This window comes from Protopterus annectens, chromosome 6.part0 (genome assembly GCF_019279795.1).
Source record: "Protopterus annectens isolate FY-2018-M chromosome 6.part0, PAN1.0, whole genome shotgun sequence".
In the NCBI taxonomy this organism is placed as follows: domain Eukaryota; kingdom Metazoa; phylum Chordata; order Ceratodontiformes; family Protopteridae; genus Protopterus; species Protopterus annectens.
The window spans coordinates 838663601-838685290 of NC_056737.1; the positions used below are offsets into that span (position 1 = coordinate 838663601).

Here is a 21690-nt window from a genome sequence, read left to right on the forward strand (position 1 = left end):
TGTCCATGGGAGCATCTAGTAGTTTTGATTTGACATGGTCTGGTAAGGCCTGCTCTTTTAACCACGCATGCCTTCTGATAACTGTGCCAGTCATGGCTGATCTAAAGGAAGCCTCCAGTGCATCATAGCCGCATTTTAAGGAATGGTTACTGACTTGCTGAATGTTATGTACCATCTCCTGAACAGATTTTTTGTCTAATGGTTCATCTGAGGACAGTTTTTTGGTTAACTGGTCTAGCATAAATTCTTGATACTGGATCATGTGGAATTGACAGTTCAAGGCCCTAGCTGAAAGAGTAGCAGAAGTGTAAACTTTTTTACCCCATCTCTCTAAGGACCTGGATTCCCTTTCAGAGGGGAGAGGGTTTTTGGAAGAGGTAGCTGCTACAGCCTTAGGACCCTGGGAGATAGTCTCGGGATCTGCAAAGGGAGCCTTATACAAATGGTAATGCGTATCCGGGACCCTGTAGTACCTATCGGGCTTAGCAGGGGCCGGAGGTAGAGAATCAGGAGCAGTACAAGCATCATTAAATGCATCATCTACAACAGAAAGTACTGGAGGAATGGCTAAAGGCCTATGTTGTGGTAAATGCAGAAAGGTTCTAAGCCTTTTTCTGGAGTCTGAAAAATCCTGGCCCTGCCACTGAAATTGTTCCTCATAGCATGCAAGGTTTCCCAAAGGAAAATTCCTCAGGCAGAGAGGCAGAAGGAATGGACTCTTCAGCATCAGAGTCTTCATAAGGGGAGAAAGGAGCCTCTGGAGGGTTTGTGTTATCTGAATCATCAGAGGAATCATCTGTTGAAACAGGCTCAGGGGGCTCTGCTCTAGGCCTCTTCTCTGGAGGTGGGTGAGAGGCCCTGTCTGGGTGAGGTTGGGATCCCCGGAGTAAAGAAATGAGGTCCTCTGCTAAACTAAGCATTTGTGAACTAGAGCTAGGCCTGTGAGAGGGAATCTTAGCAGGCGCAGATTTAGTTGTTTTAGCTGCTTTGGCCCTGGCAAAGGCCTTAAAGGACATGGATGCAGGTGGCCTAGCAGCTCCACGTGCAGGGGTAGAAATATCCAAGGGGATAGTGTCAGATAATTCCTGAGAAACTGTAAGAGCAGGAGTGATTTCAGAAGCCGATTCCACCAGGTTGGAAGAGGCCTCGGTAGGAGGTAAGTTTTCGGCTGAAGGAAGAACCGCTTGCTCGGTTTCAGCCGAAACCGAGACACTCGCGGTTGGCTTAACCGCGGTTTCGTCCGAAACCGCGGACTGCGAGTGTCGGTCCTTTTCCTTCCGCTTTTTAGATATTTGCGTAGTCGGAGGATCCGACGGCATAATGTAAGCAAAATCGGAGCCGAAAAACTCCTCAGCAAATTCCGACCGGCGTCTAAGCGTCCGTCGGTTAAAAGAAGCACAGGCTAGACAAGCTGCTACGTCGTGGTCTGGGCCTAGACAAGGTAAGCAGTAAGAGTGGAAATCTTTATGAGGTATTTGTTTCCCACAAGTTAAACAGTTATTCACTTTTTCTGACATCGGCTGAGGCAAGAAAGAGTCCCCAACGGGGTACTTAGCTTTTTAGAAGTCTTCGGTAGTAATCTCTGGTTCTGACCGACTGGCACTTGAACAGCTTCTGCTTCGGGCGCCACGCGGCAAGAAAGACTGAGGAAAATGGCGTCGGCTGATGCCTTTATACTCGAATAACTGCAGCTTATGACGTCGGGTGAAGTGCGACACCAGCCGAGGCCAGACCCAGACTTTGGAATCCGGCCGACCGAAGGGCTGCCTGACGACAGGACAACCCATTTGTAAGGACTGCAGATGCATCCTTGAAGGACATCCTCAGTCTCGTTGGACTCTTGGTCAGCTAAAGCTGCTGGGGACAAGTCTCTCTTCCTTTTAGCAAGGGTAGGCTGGCTTTCCCTAATCAGCATAAGGTCTTCTGCCATTTTAAGCATCTGAGATTGAGGCATGGAAGCAGGCGCTTGAGGTTGGGTCAGTTTTTTAAGACGTAGTTCATACTCTGGGCCTTAGAAACTCGATAGTTTTAGAAAGAACTGAAGGCGCAAAAGAAGCTGTTGTTGAATATTGGTAGTGTGAAGAACTTCCTCAGAAGGCGATGCCTACACAGAAAGAGACATCCGCAGGTTCTGTAGTCATAAAAGAGTTTCATGGCATACCAGACTCCGAACGGGTCTCTGTAGCGGCCTGCAAATCCATCGAAGCAGACATCAGGGGCTGCTAAAGTGCCTCAATGAGTATCGGCGAACTGGCGACTAGCTTAATGGAAGCGTCGGCAGTTTTGGACCTGTGCGGTCTGTCTGTCTTTATCCTTAGGTTTTTCTGGAAAAACGGTAGTCGGATGGCTTACCGAAGCCATTTTGGAATACAGAGATAGACAGCACTACGATAAGGGCCTGATGACGTATAGTTCGGGCGTTGAACGAAGCACAAAACTGGCAGCGAGGGACGTCGTGGTCTGGGCCTAAACAGGTGACACAGTAAGAATGGAAATCTCAGTGTGGTATTTGCTCTCCACAGGCGAGACAATTAACTTTTTCTGACATCGGTTAGAGCAAAAAAAAAAAAAGGATCCCCAACGGGGTACTTAGCTTTATTAGACTTCAACTTCAATTTTGGTAACGAAAACTCAGGTAGCGGCCGACTGGAACTCGTGCAAACTGCTTTGGGCTCCTCGGCAAGAAATACTGATGCAATGGTGTCGGCTGCCTGTTTTTTATACCACTGATGACTAGACATCAGTCCTGGAGCGACAGCAACTGATGCAGAAATACTAAACCTCTGGTATTCAGGCCGACTGAGGGCTACCCCTGGCAGGATAACCCAAGTGTGAAGACTGCAACAGTGAAACAAGTATCAAGCAGATAGTTGCCACTAACTAATGGTGCAGCTGCCCAGTCCCATAAGGGAACCAACCACAGGCTCTCTCTTAGGATGACCACACCTGCCCACCCTACATCAGCTATGACAGACACCCAAACTAACTGAACTAAAGCTGTAGGCACTGCTTTTATCCCTTCTACACCACAGGAGCCATCTCTATCCCCAATCCCACTTGTAAAAGTTTAACCCCCCCATATCCAACCTGAATAATTTTGTTTTTAACAATAAAACATTCGAATGATTAAGAAATACCCTCTCCACTTGTCACCACTGTACAGAAGAGTTCGCCATCACCAGTAGCAAGACAAGACAACTTTGCCTTTGCTCACCATGACCAGCACGATAATTATGTCTTAGCTTTAACCTCATGGTAGTCATCTGAAGTTCAAGGAAAAACTGCAGGTACAGAAAGCATATACAGTTATAAACATGTTTTGGAATAACTTGTGCTCTTGTTTTAATTTTGAGTAAACAGATAAAGTCATAGAAAATCATTACTAACCTCTGTTGATTTTCTTCCTAGTAACAAGTAAGTAGCTGTGATTTCATCATACTTCATTTTGCTAAGAGATTCATGAATTTCTTCTCGAGAATATCCCATTCCTACCATAATGTCTGAAACGCCAAACAAAAACAAGGGGATTTTAAAAAAAGGCTTAAGAGCAGGCATACTTCAAACACTTTCAAATGCTCTACACAAATGTACCCATAAAAATTCTACTGAAAGCTTTAATGTGTGCAATAAATTGTTTTATCTCCTACTCTGTGATACATTAGGGTGGGACTACCGACTACATAACCCAGATAAAGGTCCAACCAGCAGCCTAGGCATTGCAGCAGCTATCTGGGATGGAAAAAGAATGAAGCAAAGCCTGCTTTACATGACCCTAAAAGCAGGCTGATTAATGTGTCTTGGGGTACTTTTCCAATTAATACATTAACACTGGATGGAACAGAGCTGCCCGAAAAATTATGTCACCAGTGGGACTGAGTGACATCTCCACAATGAACCTAATGTGCATTCATCTCTAAAAAGTTTACATGATTTGATTATGGTGCACAGCATAAACTCCCTTGATAAATGCATGTGTGAAGGTCATACCTCAGTCTGTGGCAACTGACCACACATTTACAAACAGGATTAGGAGTAGAAAATATTATTTATCAATGACAGAATAATTTTAACAAAGTTCCAATGGAGACTTTTACATGTACACTAAATTTAGAATATCAGTTCTCCCTCCCAAAAAGGTTCCACAGTAACGCTTTTAAAAGCCATAGCAAAGTACAATGTTCTTATGGCAACATACTGTTTAACAACCACACAAAGTATTTATTCAGTTTTCCAGTATTCTTACTCATCACATCAGCAAAACAAAACCAAACCGTAAATAGTCCATGATGCTCTGAAAGAACCTAACAGCATCATTAGCTAGCTGGGTACAGCTATTGGCATAGGAGCCTGGTTGAGTATAGCAGAGTATGAGGTTGACAGCTAGATTTGTTTTTTGTTTTTTTTTTTTTATCTGTTTGACCTTTGGATTCAGCAGTCCTCTTCCTTCACTAAGAGTCTTAACGTCTACTAGACTTTCCTCTCACTCCTTCCTGGACTGAAATGCACAATAAAAAAAAAGAGTACAGTTTTGTACCTACCATAAATGTAGATGTCCGATAGGTATGCATCTGCAGTCATAACATATGGGTTGTCCTGCCTCAGGCAGCCCTTCGGTCGGCCGGATTCCAAAGTCTGGGTCTGGCCTTGGCTGATGTCGCACTTTCCCCGACGTCAGAGCTTCTGGGGTATAAAAGCATCAGCCGATGCCATTTTCCTCAGTTTTTCTTGCCCCAGATGCCAGGTGCCCTCTAGGAAGGCTAAATTTGGATAAATGCTGAAAAGTTCCAAACATTTGCAAATTATATACATGTATAAACAAACAAATACACCATAATAGATTCCCCCAGCTAGCTGAAAGAGGGGTAAGACCCTAGGAATACCACAGAGGGGAAGGAGGGTGGGTGATCCTGACTGCAGATGCATACCTATCGGACATCTACATTTATGGTAGGTACAAAACTGTACTATGTCCTTCAAGGATGCATCTGCAGTCATAACATATGGGTAGAATACCATAGCCAATCTGGGGGAGGGGTACTAAGAGAAGGATGGTGTAGTTAAGATCCCCTGCAGTACTGCAGTTGCAAACCCTGCTCGGGATCTGGAGTATAAAGGTAGATTGTAATGCTTGGCAAATGTATGCACGGAGCTCCAAGTAGCAGCTTCTAAAATGTCCTTGGCAGCCACCCCTCGTAGGAAAGCTGTAGTGGTGGCTGTGGCCCTTGGAGTGAGGCCTGATATTTTCAGGAACTGTCTTTCCAGGAAAGGAGTAACAAAAGTGAATGCAATTTCCTATCCATTTTGAAATTGTCTATTTGGAAATTGCTCTTCCTTGCACCCCTGTTGCATATGCTACAAAAAGTTGGTCAGTTTTTCTGCTAGTTTTTGTTCTGTCCAAATAGTAGCGTAGTTGTCTGTGTATATCCAAGGTGTGCAAAAGTTTTTCCCCTTTGTTCTGTGGGTTAGGGAAGAACGTTGGCAAGTGAATAGCTTGGTTCAAGGATACCCTAGATACCACCTTTGGCATGAAAGTAGGATTGGTTCTTAGTGACACTCTATCCTGGTGAAAAATAAAAAAGGGCTGCACTGCCATTAATGCCTGTAACTCAGATACTCTTCTTGCTGAAGTGATTGCTAGAAGGAAAGCAGTTTTCCAAGATAAGAACTGTAGGTCTGCTGATGCTGCTGGTTCAAAGGGAGGCAGAGTCAGTTTTTCCAGCACAAAATTGAGATCCCAGGCAGGTAGAGGGGGTCTTCTTGGAGGTTTAACATTTTTGATCCCTCTGAAAAATTGCCCGAGAAGAGGGTGTGAGAAGATAGGTGGATCCATATTGTATTCTGCTGAAATTGCTGAAGCATGAATCTTAATGGAAGAATAAGACAGGCCCTTGTGGAACAATTCTGCTAAGTATTAAAGAATGTGTGCTAGGTTTGCCACTGTGACATCTGTGCCCTTTGATGTGCTCCAAATAAGAAATCTCTTCCATTTAGCTGAGTATGTCTTCCTTGTGGAAGGTCTGCGAGCCTCCAGGATAATGTCCTTCACCCTCTGAGATAAAACAGTTTGGTTGGGTTTTAAGGAATTTTCCAGGCAGTTAGCTGTAATGTTTTCAAGTTGGGATGCAGGGTCTTGAAATTGTTCTGCGTTAGAAGAGGAGGCCATTGAGGAAGAGGCCATGAATTTGCCTGAGACATGCTTCTCAGTAGTGGGTACCAGTGTTGTCTTGGCCAGTCCGGAGCTATTAGTATCACTTTTGGCTGTTCCTCCCTGATCTTCAGTAGAACCTTGTACATCAATGGGAGAGGTGGAAAGGCATATACTGTTAGGGCATTCCAGCTGAAAGAGAGTCCACCCTCCATGCTTGTGGGTGGTATGTCCTTGAGCAGAATGTCTTCAGTTGGTGGTTGAGTGGGGAGGCGAACAGATCTATCTCTGGCATTCCCCATGTCTTTGTTATAAGTTTGAAGATGTCTGGGTGCAGCATCCATTCGTGTGCATCCATGGTAGTTCTGCTTAAGCTGTCTGCTAGTGTATTTTCTTTTCCTGGTACGAATTTGGCCTGCAGCTGGATATTGAGATTCAGGCATAGGTTCCACAGATTCATAGCCATCCGGCATAGAGGGTAGGAATGTGTGCCTCCCTGTTTGTTTATGTACCACATGACCGTGGTGTTGTCTGTCCTTATTAACAGATGTCCTTGTTGGAGGAAGGGTCTGAATGCCTCGATTGCATGCCTCACTGCCAGCATTTCCTTTTGGTTATTTTGGTTTATGCGCATGCTTAGCTGCCCTTGAGGCCACAGGCCTTGGATACGTTTGTCCTCCATGTGTGCTCCCCATCCTCAGTCTGAGGCGTCCGTGGTGATGGTTCGGCTTGTTTTTGGTTTGTTGAAAGGCAACCCTCTATTGGACTGGCAGGCCTGAGCCCACCATAGGAATTCCTTTTGAAGGCATGGAATGATTGGTATCATGGTTTCTAGACTGTGACTGTGTTGAGACCATACATTCCTTGGGTACCATTGTAATTTCCTCATATGCAACCTGGCATGTGGGATTAAAATTATGCAGGATGCCATGTAACCCAGGGCCTGCAGGACTTTCCTTGCAGTAAGCTGAGTTTGTCTGGTCAGAATCATGAAGTAATCTGGAAGTTGTTTTTGTTTTTCTTCTGTGAGAAAAGCCATCTGGGTGATTGTGTCCAGATCCGCACCCAAAAAGGTTATCCTTTGGGATGGTACTAGTCTTGACTTTTGGATGTTGACTGTGTATCCCAAGGTCTGTAGCAGGTGTATGGCATAGGTCAAGTCCTTTAACAATTTTTGCTTGTTGTCCGCTTGTATTAGGCAGTCGTACAGGTATGGATAAATTTGAATTCCCTGAAGTCTGCAGTGTGCAATTACTGATGCCAGGCATTTCGTGAATACTCTGGGCGCAGTAGATAAGCCAAAGGGCAATGCTGAGAATTGATAATGCTCTGATCCTGCAAGAAATCTGAGGTGCCTTCTGCAATCTGGTCGGATAGGGACGTGCAGGTATGCCTCCTTGAGATCTAGAGTCACCAGCAAAGACTCCTTGCCCAACATGGGAAGAAGTTGCTGTAGGGTCAGCATTTTGAATTTTGGCACAATGAGATAAGTGTTCAGTGCGGACAGGTCAAGTATAGGCCTCCATTGGTTTTCTTTTCTTGGCACAAGGAATAGTCTGGAGTAAAATCCTTGGCCTTGTTCTGTAGATGGTACCCTTTCTATAGCTTTCATCTGAAGTAACTTGCTGATTTGTTTTATAGCCTCTGCCTTCTGGTTTGGTGGAAGGTTTGGCATTCCGCCTCTTTTTGGCAAAGTATGGAAGTGAAACCTGTATCCCTTTGTCTATTATTTGCAATGTCCATGTATCCTTTGTAATGCAATGTCAGTTTTTTGAGAATAAAGCCAGCTTTCCGCCCAAGGGTGCTTCCAGTTGATCCTTGGTAGGCGGAATCAGAGTCAAGTCATTGTGTCTGTCCTGTAGTAGTGGTAGTAGTTGTAGCTGTTGCACTACTCCTCTGGTTGGCAGGCTGCCACTGACAGCCTCTGTAGGGGCCCTTGGATTGACCTCTGCCTCTAGGGCGCCTGTTTCTGCCTCTCTGTGCTCTGGAGGAATCTGGAAAGGACCAATTCTTTGTAGGCCAGTTTCTACTGAACCTCTGAGGTTGAACTTGCAGGAAATCTTTAACTGTTTGCACAGATTTTGCATTTTCTTCAACCTTCTTTAGAATCTCCTGTGCAGGGGAGCCAAATAAATGCTGTTTCTCCATTGGAGCATCGAGGAGTTTAGCCTTGACCTGGTCTGGCAAAGATTGCTCCTTCAGCCAGGCATGCCTACGAATTACTGCCCCAGTCATAGCTGATCTAAATGAAGCCTCCAGTGCATCATAGCCACATTTTAAGAAATGATTACTGACCTGTTGAGAGTTGTGTACCAAATCCTGAAGGGATTTACGGTCTAAGGGTTCAGGTGAAGAAAGTTTCTTATTTAGCTGATCTAACAAAAATTATTGGTACTGTATCATATGGAATTGACAGTTTAAAGCCCTGGCAGAAAGAGTAGCAGATGTATAAACCTTTTTTCCCCATCTCTCTAATGCTCTAGACTCTCTTTCAGAGGGTAGGGGATTTTTGGCAGTAGCGGCTGCAACCCCTTTAGGGCCCTGAGAAATAGTTTCTGGGTCTGCAGCATGGGCTTTATACAGGTGGAAGTGAGAATCCGGGACCCTGTAATATCTGTCAGGTTTGGCGGGGGCCGGAGGAAGAGAATCAGGTGCAGTACTGACGACATTGTACATATCATCAATTACAGTTAGAACCGGAGGTATAGCTAAGGGCCTATGCTGGGGCAAATGCAAAAAGGTCCTTAATCTTTTTCTAGAATCAGAGAAATCCTGACCCTGCCATTGAAAGTGTTCTCTCATGGAGTGTAAAGTCTCCCCAAAGGAAAATTCTTCAGGGGGGGAGGCTGAAGGGATAGATTCTTCTGCATCTGAATCCTCATAAGGCGAGTAGACCCCTTCCTGGTGGTCTGACAAATCAGATCCATCCGTGGAGTAATCTGAGGAGTGAGGGTTCAGAGGGATCAGCCCTGGGCCTTTTGTCTGGAGGAGGCTGGGAGGCCCTGTCTGGGTGAGGTTGGGAACCCCTAATTAAGGAGATAAGGTCCTCAGCAAGACTGAGGATCTGAGAACTAGAGGAATGCCTCTGGGATGTAGATTTGGCAGGCAAAGCTTTTGAAAGTTTGGCAGCTTTAGCCCTGGAGAAGGCCTTAATAGACATAGAAGCTGGGGGCCTGGCTGCCCCACGTGCAGGAGTAGAAATGTCCAAAGGTATGGTGTTGGACAAATCCTGAACACTAGCTTCGGTAGGGAGTTCTGAAGCCGACTCAGCCAGGGCCTCTCTGGCCTCGGTGGTCGGAGGTATGGTTTCGGTAGTAGGAATAGCCGTGGAATCTGTTTCAGCCGAAACAGAGACACTCGTGGTAGGCGTAGCCGTGGTTTCAGCCGAAACCGCGGACCGTGAGTGTCGGTCCTTTTCCTTGCGTTTTTTGACCATATACGTTGTCTGAGTCTCCGACGGCATTTTATAAGCAAAATCGGTTCCACAAAACTCCTCTGCAAACTCCGACCGACGTCTAAGAGTCCGTCGGTTGAAGGAGGCACAGGCTAAACAAGCTGATACGTCGTGGTCTGGGCCTAAGCAAGGAAGGCAGTAAGAATGGAAATCCTTATGAGGTATTTGTTTCCCACAAGTTAAACAATTATTTACTTTGTCTGACATCGGCTGAGGCAAGAAAGAGTCCCCAACGGGGTACTTAGCTTTTTTCGAAGTCTTCGGTAGCTGAAATCTCTGGATCTGACCGACTGGCACTTGCGAACAGCTTCTGCTTCGGGCACCGCGTGGCAAGAAAGACTGAGGAAAATGGCATTGGCTGATGCCTTTATACCCCAGAAGCTCGGACGTTGGGGAAAGTGCGACATCAGCCGAGGCCAGACCCAGACTTTGGAATCCGGCCGACCGAAGGGCTGCCTGAGGCAGGACAACCCATATGTTATGACTGCAGATGCATCCTTGAAGGACATCTCTTAATACAAAGGCCAGACACAAGCTGTTAAGATATACTCTTGGCTCAGTGCCAGACCTCCTATTGATAACATTTGCACAGCAGCCACTTGGTCAAAACCTCATACCTTTATTACTCATTACAAAGTTGACAAGGCCACCAGAGACAATGCCTCCTTTGGATCCATGGTCATGAGAAATATACTCTCACGAGCCACCCGAGATTGATGGTGCTTGGGACGCTACCCATCAGTAAAGAATAAACGGCGAGAAAGAACAACTTCACAAAGAAGTTATGTACTTACCATAACATTCCATGAGAGTTGTTCATCTCACATTCGTTCTTGCGTCCTTCCTGCCTAACCCCTCTTCCTGGGCTGTTAGATGACTGAGATGCTGGATCCATCCTGGTTGCTCAATCCTTCTATACCCTTTCTTGGGAGTGAAAGAATGACATATGTTATTATTATATGCAGCAAACAATATCTGAGGTAACTCTAGGCGCATCATGGGATAGGGACTTGGCCTTGAGCTATTTGAAGACCTCGAGCTTTGCAATTGGCCAACTTGGAGCTGAGGGATAGGCTCCGAACACATTAGTAAAGAATGAAGGTGAGATGAACAACTCACAAGGAGTGTTATGGTAAGTACATAACTTCTTTTTATGGCTTCTTGAAAAAGTTTAAGTGCAAGCCAAAATGTGTCAAAAGCAAAGAAAAAGGTAGTAGTTTATTGGCCATTTTGGGCTAATTTCTCTTTCATTTCCCTGCTATAAAACCTGCATTTGCAAGGTTTTTGTGCTAGTATACAGCTCAGCAAGCTCCTGCTTGGTGCCCTGCAGAGTTCTACAGCAGTAGAGAAACAAGAGAGAGACTTTGCAGTGATTAAGTATCATTTTTCTGCATTTTCTTACTGCCTTTAGCTAATTCCACCTAAAACACTGATTTTCTAGTGTTTGTGATTTAAAAAGCTTGTTTCAGCTACATATTGTATTTTACTGCCTGCACTTTAACAAAGTCGTTTTTGTGTTTAAATTACCTGTTTAACTGTTGTAGGCTACACACTCGTGTGGACAGCTATTTCTGTGCATTTAAAATGATTTTTTGATTTTATCTGCTTTATTTTCTGGAAAAAACAAAATATACTTGTTTTCCGGCCTAGTCTAAGCTAGTTTTCAGGTTAGTGCTGAATTCAGGGCTGTTACAAGTTTGTGTTTGTCCATACCTTAACTTGGATAGAAGAAGTTTCTTGGTTCGCTGTGAGAGACACTGTTCACTGTGAGAGAGGGAGCTTTGAGCAGCCTATCTGTCCCTGGAGGAGTGGTTTCAGCCCAGAAATTTGTAGTTTATTGGCCATTTTGGGCTAATTTCTCTCTCTCATTTCCCTGCTAAAAAACTGGCATTTGCAATGTTTTGCACGCCGAGCAGTGCCAGTTAGCTAGGGTATAACTATTCCCGGCTCCACAAAATCTACTCTTCAATTTTTCCCTTGGAAGTAGACAAACTTTCAACTTAAGCACTCAAATAATTCACTTCTCATCCAGGCACTTGCTCAAAACTCATAGCAAGCACTAATAAAACTTGGCACTAGACCCCCCCCCATGCTGTAAAGGGGGACAAAGCTCTATATTCGACCTTAACAGCCTATCAGTAAAACAGCTCACTGTACCTATCCCAGGCATGTCCAAAAGGCAGTTTCGGGTGTACCCTCCAGTTCAAGTGGTGAATCTGGGCATTTTGAGGCAATGGTACAATTGCCTCATGTACAAAGGCAACCCTCTCCTCCTTCCACCAAACACTAATACATGCGAGAGATGCAATTATACAGCCAAACTGGAGGTTAAGCTCTCTCAACCCAAGACTGGACCAGCAGACAGTCAAGAGAAGGGAATTACTTGCATCACACCACCAGTCTCACATAGACCTATGAAACTAGAACTGGGAAAAAACACACAAATACACAAAAACATACTCAGAGGCTCTAAATAAAAATCTGCAAAAGCAACAGAGACCTCCAAAGCAGACATCCAAGCAATCTCCACCCCCCAACACAAACCATGAAAAACACACTTCACAAAACCAGTGTGCCTCACAATCACTGCCCTTAAGGCAAAATAACATACCCAACACACTAGTAATAGGTGACTCTATAGTCAGGCACACTGACGTCCCACTCACTAGGCTGAACAAGGAGAAGGTTACTGTTAGTTGCCTGTCGGGTGTGAGGATCCGCCACATAACATAAGCACTCAGGTCACTCCATAACAAGTACAAATTTGATTCCGTCATTGTCCAAGTTGGTGTGAATGACCTGAGCCATACCTCCCTGGACTACATGAAGAGAGACATGGAGGAGCTCTCTGATCATGTAGCCCAGGCCAGTATGACCCTGACCCTGAGTAGCATACTGCCCTCACCAAGAATGACACCACGGTATAGAGAAAAAAAAATATCAATTTCAACAACTGGCTAAGGTTCTGGTGTCAAAGGGGATCCAATGTCTGTCAGCCTGGGATGACATGCTCGACAAGCCACGCTGCTTTGCTAGAGACAGCTTGCACCTGTCACCCTTAGGCTTTCGAATACTGGCCAAGGCTCTTGCCACCCCCATAATGCCTTTTTTAGGCAAGGGTCAAAAGACAAACCCACTGCCGTAAATAGCACAAGTAACAAAAACTGAAGGTAATGCTGCTCAATGCCAGAAGTCTAAACCTCAAAATGCATGCACTCGAGGCACTTCTCAGTATGGAGAAAATAGATATATGTGCAGTAACAGAAACCTGGTTTAAGGATCCAGAGAGCACCCCAGCACTACCAGGCTAAAACTCATACCATACATTTCGGCCACAAAACCCAGACCGAAATACAAAAGGCGGGGAAGTATCCATATTCATCAAGGATACCCACACCTCCAGGTTAGTGGCACAACACGAAGCTTCAGAAATCATCCACGTGCAACTAACAACGGGCAAAACTGCTATTCAAATTATAGCTTGCTACAGATCACCCACCATGTCCCAGGACCCCCGCTCCACATTCCTGGAATCACTGGGAAACATAAAGGTCCTACCAAACACCCTGATATTGGGTGATTTCAATTACCCAAACATTAACTGGGAGAACTACTCAAGTACGAACTCCCTTGCCCAACATTTCCTAGAATTTATAAACTCAAAATGCCCTGGATCAACTGGTCAACACTCCCACAAGAGGTGACAACATATTGGAACTGGTTCATCACCAACATGGGCGACCAGTGTTCCACACCAGAGGTCAACTCCTCACTGGTTAGATCTGACCATAAACTAATCACTCTGGATATCCACAGTACACCACCACCCCCTGTAAAAGAAACCACCGTGAAAAACTTTTCAAAAGCAAACTTCACATTACTTAAGACCAAGGTGGGAAGTTTCAAAGCCCCCATGCTAAAGGATAACGCTGTCCAAGCTGCAAAATCCTTTACTAAAGCACTCTATGGGCACCTACAAGAATGCATGGATCGTGCTATCCCAAACAAAACCAAGACTCAATCCTCCAAGAAAAGGAAACCAGTCTGGTGGACCACTGCCACAAACAAGGTATACAACAGGAGGAGGAAACTAGTACAGAAGAGAGTAAAATCCCAAGAAGGGAAGACATCCCTTATCAGTATCAGAAAAACTACGTTCCCTCATAAAATCATCCGAGGCTAGCTTCAAAAGAAAAATTGCCATGGACTCCAAAGATAACCACAAGGCATTCTTTAGCTATGTCAAGAATCTAAGTGGCAATTCTCAGATCTGCTCGGAGTTAGTGCAAAATGGCACAAAATACACTGAACCGACCGATAATAGCCAACATCCTGGCAGACCGGTTCAGTGCAAACTTCTCCCCCCTCTCACCCCCAAAAGGGCCCATGACTATACCAGAAGAACGTAGTGCCCCAGAAATCACAGACAGGTTAAAAAAGCCCTCTCCAAAGCCAAAAACACAGTATCAATGGGACCGGACGGTGTCCCAGGCTGCGTCCTACATGAGCTCAAAGATGAACTAACCCCTCACCTAAACACACTGTTTAAACACCGCCTCTCCACAGGCTACGTGCCCACAGAGTGGCGCACGGCAACGGTGGCACACGGCAACGGCTATTCTGCTCCACAAAGGTGGAACCAAAACGGACCCTGGGAACTATCGCCCTATAAGCTTGACTAGCTTGGTCTGCAAAGTTATGGAGCGCATCATCATGGATCTCATAAACAGAGACATTGGAAACCTCCAAACACTGGACCCTACCCAGTTCGGCTTTAAGGGCAGATCATGCCTCCTAAACCGGGTGGACTTCTTTGAGGCAGTTACCAAGGCTATAGAAGAGGGAAAGGTGGTCCACACTGCCTACCTAGACCACGCAAAGGCCTTCGACACCATTCCCCACTCAGGTATTATAGACAAACTCACCAGCCTGAACAAACCCCTACGTCACGAGATGGGTTGCCAACTGGCTCATGGACAGAACCCACATGGTAAGAGTTGCAGGAGCTAGGTCTGACTCTAAACCGGTTACATGTGGTATTCCCCAGGGCTCAGTCCTAGGACCCCTCCTGTTCGGCATATACTTCTCAGAGGTACAGGCAAGCAAAGGAGGACTATGGCTGACCAAGTTCGCAGACTGCAAACTACGGGCTATAACTGACACTCCGGCTGACACAGACATCCTCCAAAAGGTTCTCAATGAGACAGATACCTGGTGTCAAAACCATGGCCTCAAGCTAAATGCCAAAAAGTGCATAGTCATCCCTTTTGGAAAAAACAAAGTACCCACAAACTACCACACAGGTGGTAGGCCCCTAAATACGGAAGACATAAGGGATCTGGGGACCCAAGTAGACAGTAACCTCTCCTTTGATAATCACACTGCCAAAGTGGTTAGAAAATCCTTCTGTGTGGCCCACCTAATCACAAAAGGGTTTGCATCCAGATCGAAAGAGGTCATTGGGCCCCTCTACGCATCACTCATCAGACCCATCATAGAGTACAATGCCTCATTTGGGATGTACCTTACAAGACACCTGCAACAACTGGAAAGACCACAGACGTTCCTCACCAAGAGGATCACTGGCCTCAAGCAGATGCCCTATGCAGCTCGACTGAAGAAGCTCCAGCTGTACTTGGTTGCATACCGCCTACTCAGAGGTGATCTCTGCCTGACATTCAAAACCATGTCCAACCCAGAATTGATGGACATGCTCCACCTAAAGAAAACCATATCCCCTTGAGCCACACGATCCAGGGATCTAAACCTCACCACAATAAATAGGACGTGCTGGAGGGATAGATTCCTGTCCCAGAGACTTCCTATGCTCTGGAACAAGATTCCAATCTACATTAGTCAGAGCTCCTCGCTAACCCTCAAGAGAAACCTTGACGAGTGGATGGGAAAAAGAAAGTTTACCCCAAGGATCACTTCAATGGCTCTGCTGGACAGAGGCACAGGGAACTAATCTAAGGGGGTGGTGAAAGCCAACACATTCCGGTAGGTTTACAGACGCCTTCGGGCAGACAGCCTAGTACCTACCTCTGGTTCAGTGAGCTTTAATTTTTTGGTGCAAAGGCATATTGGCAGATGAATAAGCAAAGGTGATGCAATTAGATAACCAATTTGATAGAGTTGTTTTAGCCACTGTTCTACCCTTCCCGGAGTCTGAAAATGAAACAAAAAGCTGGTCTGATTTTCTGAAATCATTTGTTCTATCCAAATAAAATCTGTGCTGTGTGCAGCATGTATTCTAAATTGTTTGAATGGTTGGGGAAGAAGACTGTCAAATCAAAAATTTGGCTGAGATTGGTTTCAGTGCAAACCTTGGGCAAGAATGAATGGTTTGTTCTGAGACCGTCAGCATGGAATATCAAATAAGGAGACTTGATGGATAAAGCCTGAAGCTCTGACACTGCGGACAGAAGTAATAGCTACTAAAAATATGTTTTTTCATGACAAACATTTGAGGTCACAAGAGGAAGCTGGTTCAAATGGTGGAAGAATTATACGGGAAAGCATAAAACTTAGACTCCATGGAGAATAGGGAGATTTCACAGGTCCCTTTGAGAAAAGCTTTGGATAACTAGTAGGACATAATATTCAATCCTTCAAATCCAAGATGAAATTTAGAAATAGCAGCCAGTTGAACACATACTGTTGCTGCTGCATCACCTTTGTTAAAAATCAGAGTCAAGAACTCTAAAATGGAGGCCATAGGGGCTTGGCAATGATCAATATTGTTTTTAGAAGCCCATATAGAAATTTTTTCCATTTGCTAAGATATAGCTTCCTAGTAGAAGATTTATGAGAGGATACGAGGATTTGTTTTGTTTCACTGGAGAGGTTATGGAAGCTGGCTATGATGGGAACTGGAGCAGCTAAGCTGTCAGCTTCCAGGACTGCAGAGAGGGATAAAGTTCCCCCAACGAGTGCATCAGAAGGTCTGGAACTGGGTCCAGAATCCAACGGTCCTCCAAAAGATGAAGTCGAAGAAGGGGAACAAAATCTGACGAGGCCAATGAGGGGCTATGAGAATGATGGTCCTTCCCAGGGTTTTTGCTTTATGTAGAACCTTGGGTATCAGCGGGATCGGTGGAAATGCATAGAACCACCCAGAGGTCAATTGAATACAAGTGCGTCCCTTGGGTCTTCTCCCAGAGGGGGAATCAGGGCAAAGTAGCTTCTGAATTTTGTGTTCATGTGACTGGCTAAGGTCGCAGCAAGACTGGCCCCCACCTATGGAATATCCTGTCCGCTATTTCTTTCTTTCTTGAGGGACCACTTGTGGGGCAACAAAATAGCCCTGCTCAGCTTTTCTGCTATCACGCTAGATTTCCCCGGGATGTGTGTTGCCAACAGAAAGCGCTGGGTGGAAACAGCCCACTGACATACTCGGACAGCCTCATGACAAAGGGGGTAGGACCTGGTTCCTCCTTGTTTGTTCAAATACCAGACCGCCGACATGTTGTCCATCTGAATCGCAATCGTACCCAGAGGAAGAGAGTCCTGAAAGTACTGCACTGCCAAAAGTACTGCTCTCACCTCCAGGACATTGATATGCAGATGTGTCTCTTGCTCGGTCCATGTGCCTTGGGCTGTTTTTCCCTGAAAATGCCCCCCCCCCGACCCTGTCAGGGATGCGTCCGTGGTCACTGTGACCGCTGGAGGGGGTAGCACAAATGGATGTCCTATCGTGACATGAAGTGAGGTCAACCACCACTGAAGATCCTTTTTGCAGGAATTTGTGATCATTATAGTTTGGGACATGGGAAGCTCTTGGTAAGACCATTAAGTGAACAACAGCCATTCTAGTATCCGCATGTGCATATGAGCTAGTGGTGTGGCTAGATTTGCTGCTGCCATCATGCCTAATAATTTCAGAACGTCTGATGCTGGTGCTCAGTCTTTGGATATCAGAACACTGACATGCTGACGAGGACAACTTTCTATTGGAAGCCATAGTGTGGTGGTGGTGTCCAGATCTGCCCCGATAAAAACGATATGCTGCGATGGCGACAAGGCAGATTTTTCTGAGTTGATTGTAATGCCCAGTTGATTGCAGAGTGACAGAGTGGACTCCCTAGCCTGAATGAGATGATGCCTGGTGGTGGCGTTAAAGAGCCAATCGTCCAGGTACAGAAACACCTGGAATCCTAGACACCTCAGGTGAACCGTGACCACTGCCATGCATTTGAACACATTGGGGGCTGTAGGGAGACCAAAGGGCAGGGATCGAAACAGATGATGATTGGCTCCCAGCCAGAAGCGCAGATGATCCCTGGATGGCCTGGCCATTTTTATGTGGCAGTACACATCCTTGAGATCTACCGAGCACATCCAATTGTCTTTCCCTAAGAAGGGAAGCATAGACTGAAGCGTGACCATCTGAAAAAAAGTTATGCACTCACCATAACGTTCCATCTGAGTAGTTGTACTTGATGTCTTCAACCTGTGGGAATACAGATCCGTATCGGGTCTGAGCCGGCAAATATTACTAGCATCAGCTCCGAGCTCCAGACTCCTCCCCTTACCCATAATACACCTCCCCTGCCTTCCATTCTCAGATAGAGTTTGCTGAACTTACACTTGTAACCTGACCTGATAATATACTTCTGATCTATACTACAGCCCGTAGGCTGAACATGCGCCAAAGGTCCGGGGGAAGGAGGGACGGACGGCTGAAGACAAATGAAGTACAACTACTCAGATGGAATGTTATGGTGAGTACATAACTTCTTTATCTGAAGTAGTTTATTTCATTTGATCTTCAACCTTTTGGACAGAGTCCCCAGCTACTAAACAACTGGGTGGCCCTCATGGAAGGATATTCCTGAGCACCGCAGAGCCAAAGGATGCTCTCCTTCTACATGTCAAATCCAATTTGTAATGGGAGCTAAACATATGATATGAGGGCCAAGTAGCTGCCGAGCAGATGTCATCCAAAGACACCCTAGACCAGAAAGCTGCAGATGTAGCCATGCACCTAGTGGAATGAGCTTTAACCTGACCTGGAGGAGACATGCCTTTGTCCTTATAGACCTTGCACGATTCATGAAGAAATCCATCTAGCTATAGTGACCTTGGAAATAGGTTTGCCCAAAAAGGGTCTATAGAACGAGAAAATTGATCGGACGTAAGAAAATTTTTTGTCCTGTGAAAATAGAAACTTAACTATCTGTGAACATCCAACATGTGTAGTTTGTATTCCATCCTGTTGGTAAAACTGGGAAAAAACACAGGCAAATATACAGTCTGATTAATATTGACTGGTGATGCCACCTTAGGAAGAAAAGATAGATTGGTTCGAAGGGAAACTCTATCCTTATGAAAAATCATGTACTGGAATTTTATGGACAAGGCCTGTAATTCCGAAACCCTTCTAGCAGAGGTAATAGCGACCAGAAAAATTGTTTTCCACGATAGAAATTTTAGATCAGCAGTCGTGGCAGCCTTGAAAGGCAGGGTGACCAGGGCTTGGAGAACCAGAGTAAGGTCCCACAAGGGAACAGGATCTGTGGCCCGGGGGTGTAACAAAAACCTACCTTTAATAAAGGCTTTACACAGCTTAGAAGGTGCCAAGGATGCAGAATTCTCACCAACATGAAAATGAGAAATAACAGCCAACTGAACTTTGACAGTATAAGGACTGGCACCGTGCTGGAAGAGGTCGGCTAGAAAATCAAGGATGGCAGAAACAGGTGCCGTGAAAGGATCTAAACTCCTTTGAGAGGCACAGAAAGAAAAACACTGCGATTAACCTTTTTGGTTGACGACTTATGAGCAGCCACCAAAATGGACTTAAAGGAGGAAAGTCCGGGAGTCCTAGCAATCATGGGAACTGGAGCAGCCAAGAACTGAACTTCAGGCTGTCCAAACTCGGATGAGGTACCCCCGATGGGTATGAAATCAGATTCCAAATGGGATCTAGGATCCAAGGTGGAGCCAGAAGGTGAGACCAAAGGAAGGGAAACTATATCTGGCGAGGCCAGAATGGGGCAATGAGGATCACCTTGCTCCCCCAGTCGACAAGCTTTCTGTAGAAACCTCGGGATGAGAGGAACTGGCGTGTGAGCATACAGAAGACCGGGAGCCCAAGCATGAACTAGACCGTCCCTGGGGAACTCCCCCGGTGGGGGGTTCAGAGCAAAAAACCTGCTGCACTTCGCGTTGGAAGGAGATGCGATGCGAAGAGATCGCAGCAAGGTTGACCCCACTCTCTGAAGATCTGTTCTGCTACTGACTGATTCAGATTTAAGGCATCAGAATGGTCCGACAACCTGTCCGCTAGGATGTTGGACCGTCCCGGAATGTGCGTTGCGATTAGAAAGCTACTGGTGGAGATCTCCCATTCCCACATTCTCATGGCCTCCCGACAAAGGGGATAAGATCTGGTCCCTCCCTGCTTGTTGATGTACCACACTATCGACATGTTGTCTGACTGAATAGCAATTGTCCCCAGAGGAAGAAAGGCATGAAGGGCCAGAAGGACCGCCCTCATCTCTAGGACATTGATATGCACAGGCTGGTCTCTATGGGAGAGCACAGACCTTGGACTGTCCTGCCCAAACAATGCCCCCTCCCCCCACCCGAGTTGGGAGGCATCCGTGGCCAGTGGTTAGGGCCAGGGCTGGAATGAAGGATTGACCCGCCAGAATGTCCGGAGAGCTCATCCACCAAATGAGGGACGACCGACACACTGGACTTGGGTGGATAGGGTAGGATGGAGGTAAATCCAACAGGGACCACTGAATCGCCAGAGTCCACTGAAGAATCCGCATGTGTAGTCGAGCACATGGAAGGAGAGTTATGGTCGCCGCCATCGAGCCTAGGGCCCTCAATACAGTTCCGCTGTCGGGAGATGAGAATGGTAAATTAGGGAGACATGCATCGTGAGGTTCTGAACTATCTACGAGGTCAGGAACACTGCCCTGGAGTGCATCTATCCTGGCACCAATGTAGTCTATCACCTGTACAGGCTCTAGTAGAGATTTGGATGTGTTGATTGTGATACCCAAACTCAGGGCAAGTGTCAAAGTAGTCCCTGGTTTGGGAAAGTAGACGCCTGGTGGGAGCAGTGAGCAGCCAATCATCCAGTAACGGATATATCTGAATCCCCTGAAGGCTCAGGTGAGCCGCTACCGCTGCCATCACCTTTGGTAGCCTCCAGAGGAGAGCAGCTGGGCAACCCCTCAGCGTTGCTGCCCGGGTCTGTCCGAGAAAGGTTCGAGACCCAAAGTTTCACAAACTTCTTCAACCTCTGGGCCAGCGTCCATTCTGTCCCCCTCTGCCTCTGGGGGAAGAGGAGCCCTGAGTGTCCCGGAAATACTGAGACTTATGGAACCACATTATCTTATGCCCTCCCTGGTTCTGGGAAAATGACCTTTGAGGGTTAGAGAAGCGGATCCTGATGGCAGTGTCTTCCTGTCCTCCTCATTCTGGACTAGCGTCTCCTTGACTGTCTTACCCGAGTCGAGCCGTCATAAGGGGTATTGGCAAATGACACTTTAAAGGGTTCGGTAAATTGGCACAACCTGAGCCAGGCATTACACCTCATGGACATGCCTGACCTAGCCGCTCCTTCCGTTGCATGTGAGAGGAGTCACATGGACGTATTAGATACTGCTCTCAAAGTGGCCATTTTTGCAGAGAACGAAGCCTTATCCTCCTGCGAAATGGACTTGAGTGGAAACTCCTCCAGCTCCTTCACCAGGTCATGTTGGGAGTCTCGTGACATGGGCCAAGTAGCTCAGCACCCATATTAAAAAGGTAGCTGAAACATACACCCGCCTCCCTAGCTGATCCATCATCCAAGACGTAGACGGGCCCATGCCGAAGGCCTCCAGAGAAACAGACTCATCAGAGGAGGGGGCTTGGGGGCAGACCAATCACCCCGTTGGCGCAGGATCTTCATGATGTCTCCAAAGGAATCATCATCAGGAGTTGAACATGGGGAGCCCTCCCCCTCATCTAAGTCTGTGTCCCCTGTTAGGGACTCTGGGGAGTCCAAGTGCCTCCTCTTACACGTGTGCTTGCGAGGCACATCTCCCATGGGGCTCTCTGGGGAGTGCTTGCAAGTCATCTGTTCTTC

The 21690-nt window shown here is 46.3% G+C and overlaps 1 protein-coding gene across 1 annotated transcript in view; it reads right to left on the reverse strand.

The window, feature by feature from the left end:
• MARK3 (microtubule affinity regulating kinase 3) overlaps window positions 1–21690 on the reverse strand; it is a gene marked incomplete in the record, with an annotated part of 2430063 nt that overhangs the window by 833256 nt on the left and 1575117 nt on the right. Inside the window, 1 exon segment of the mRNA XM_044074521.1 lies at window positions 3388–3500. Coding sequence (XP_043930456.1) covers window positions 3388–3500 — 113 coding nt within the window.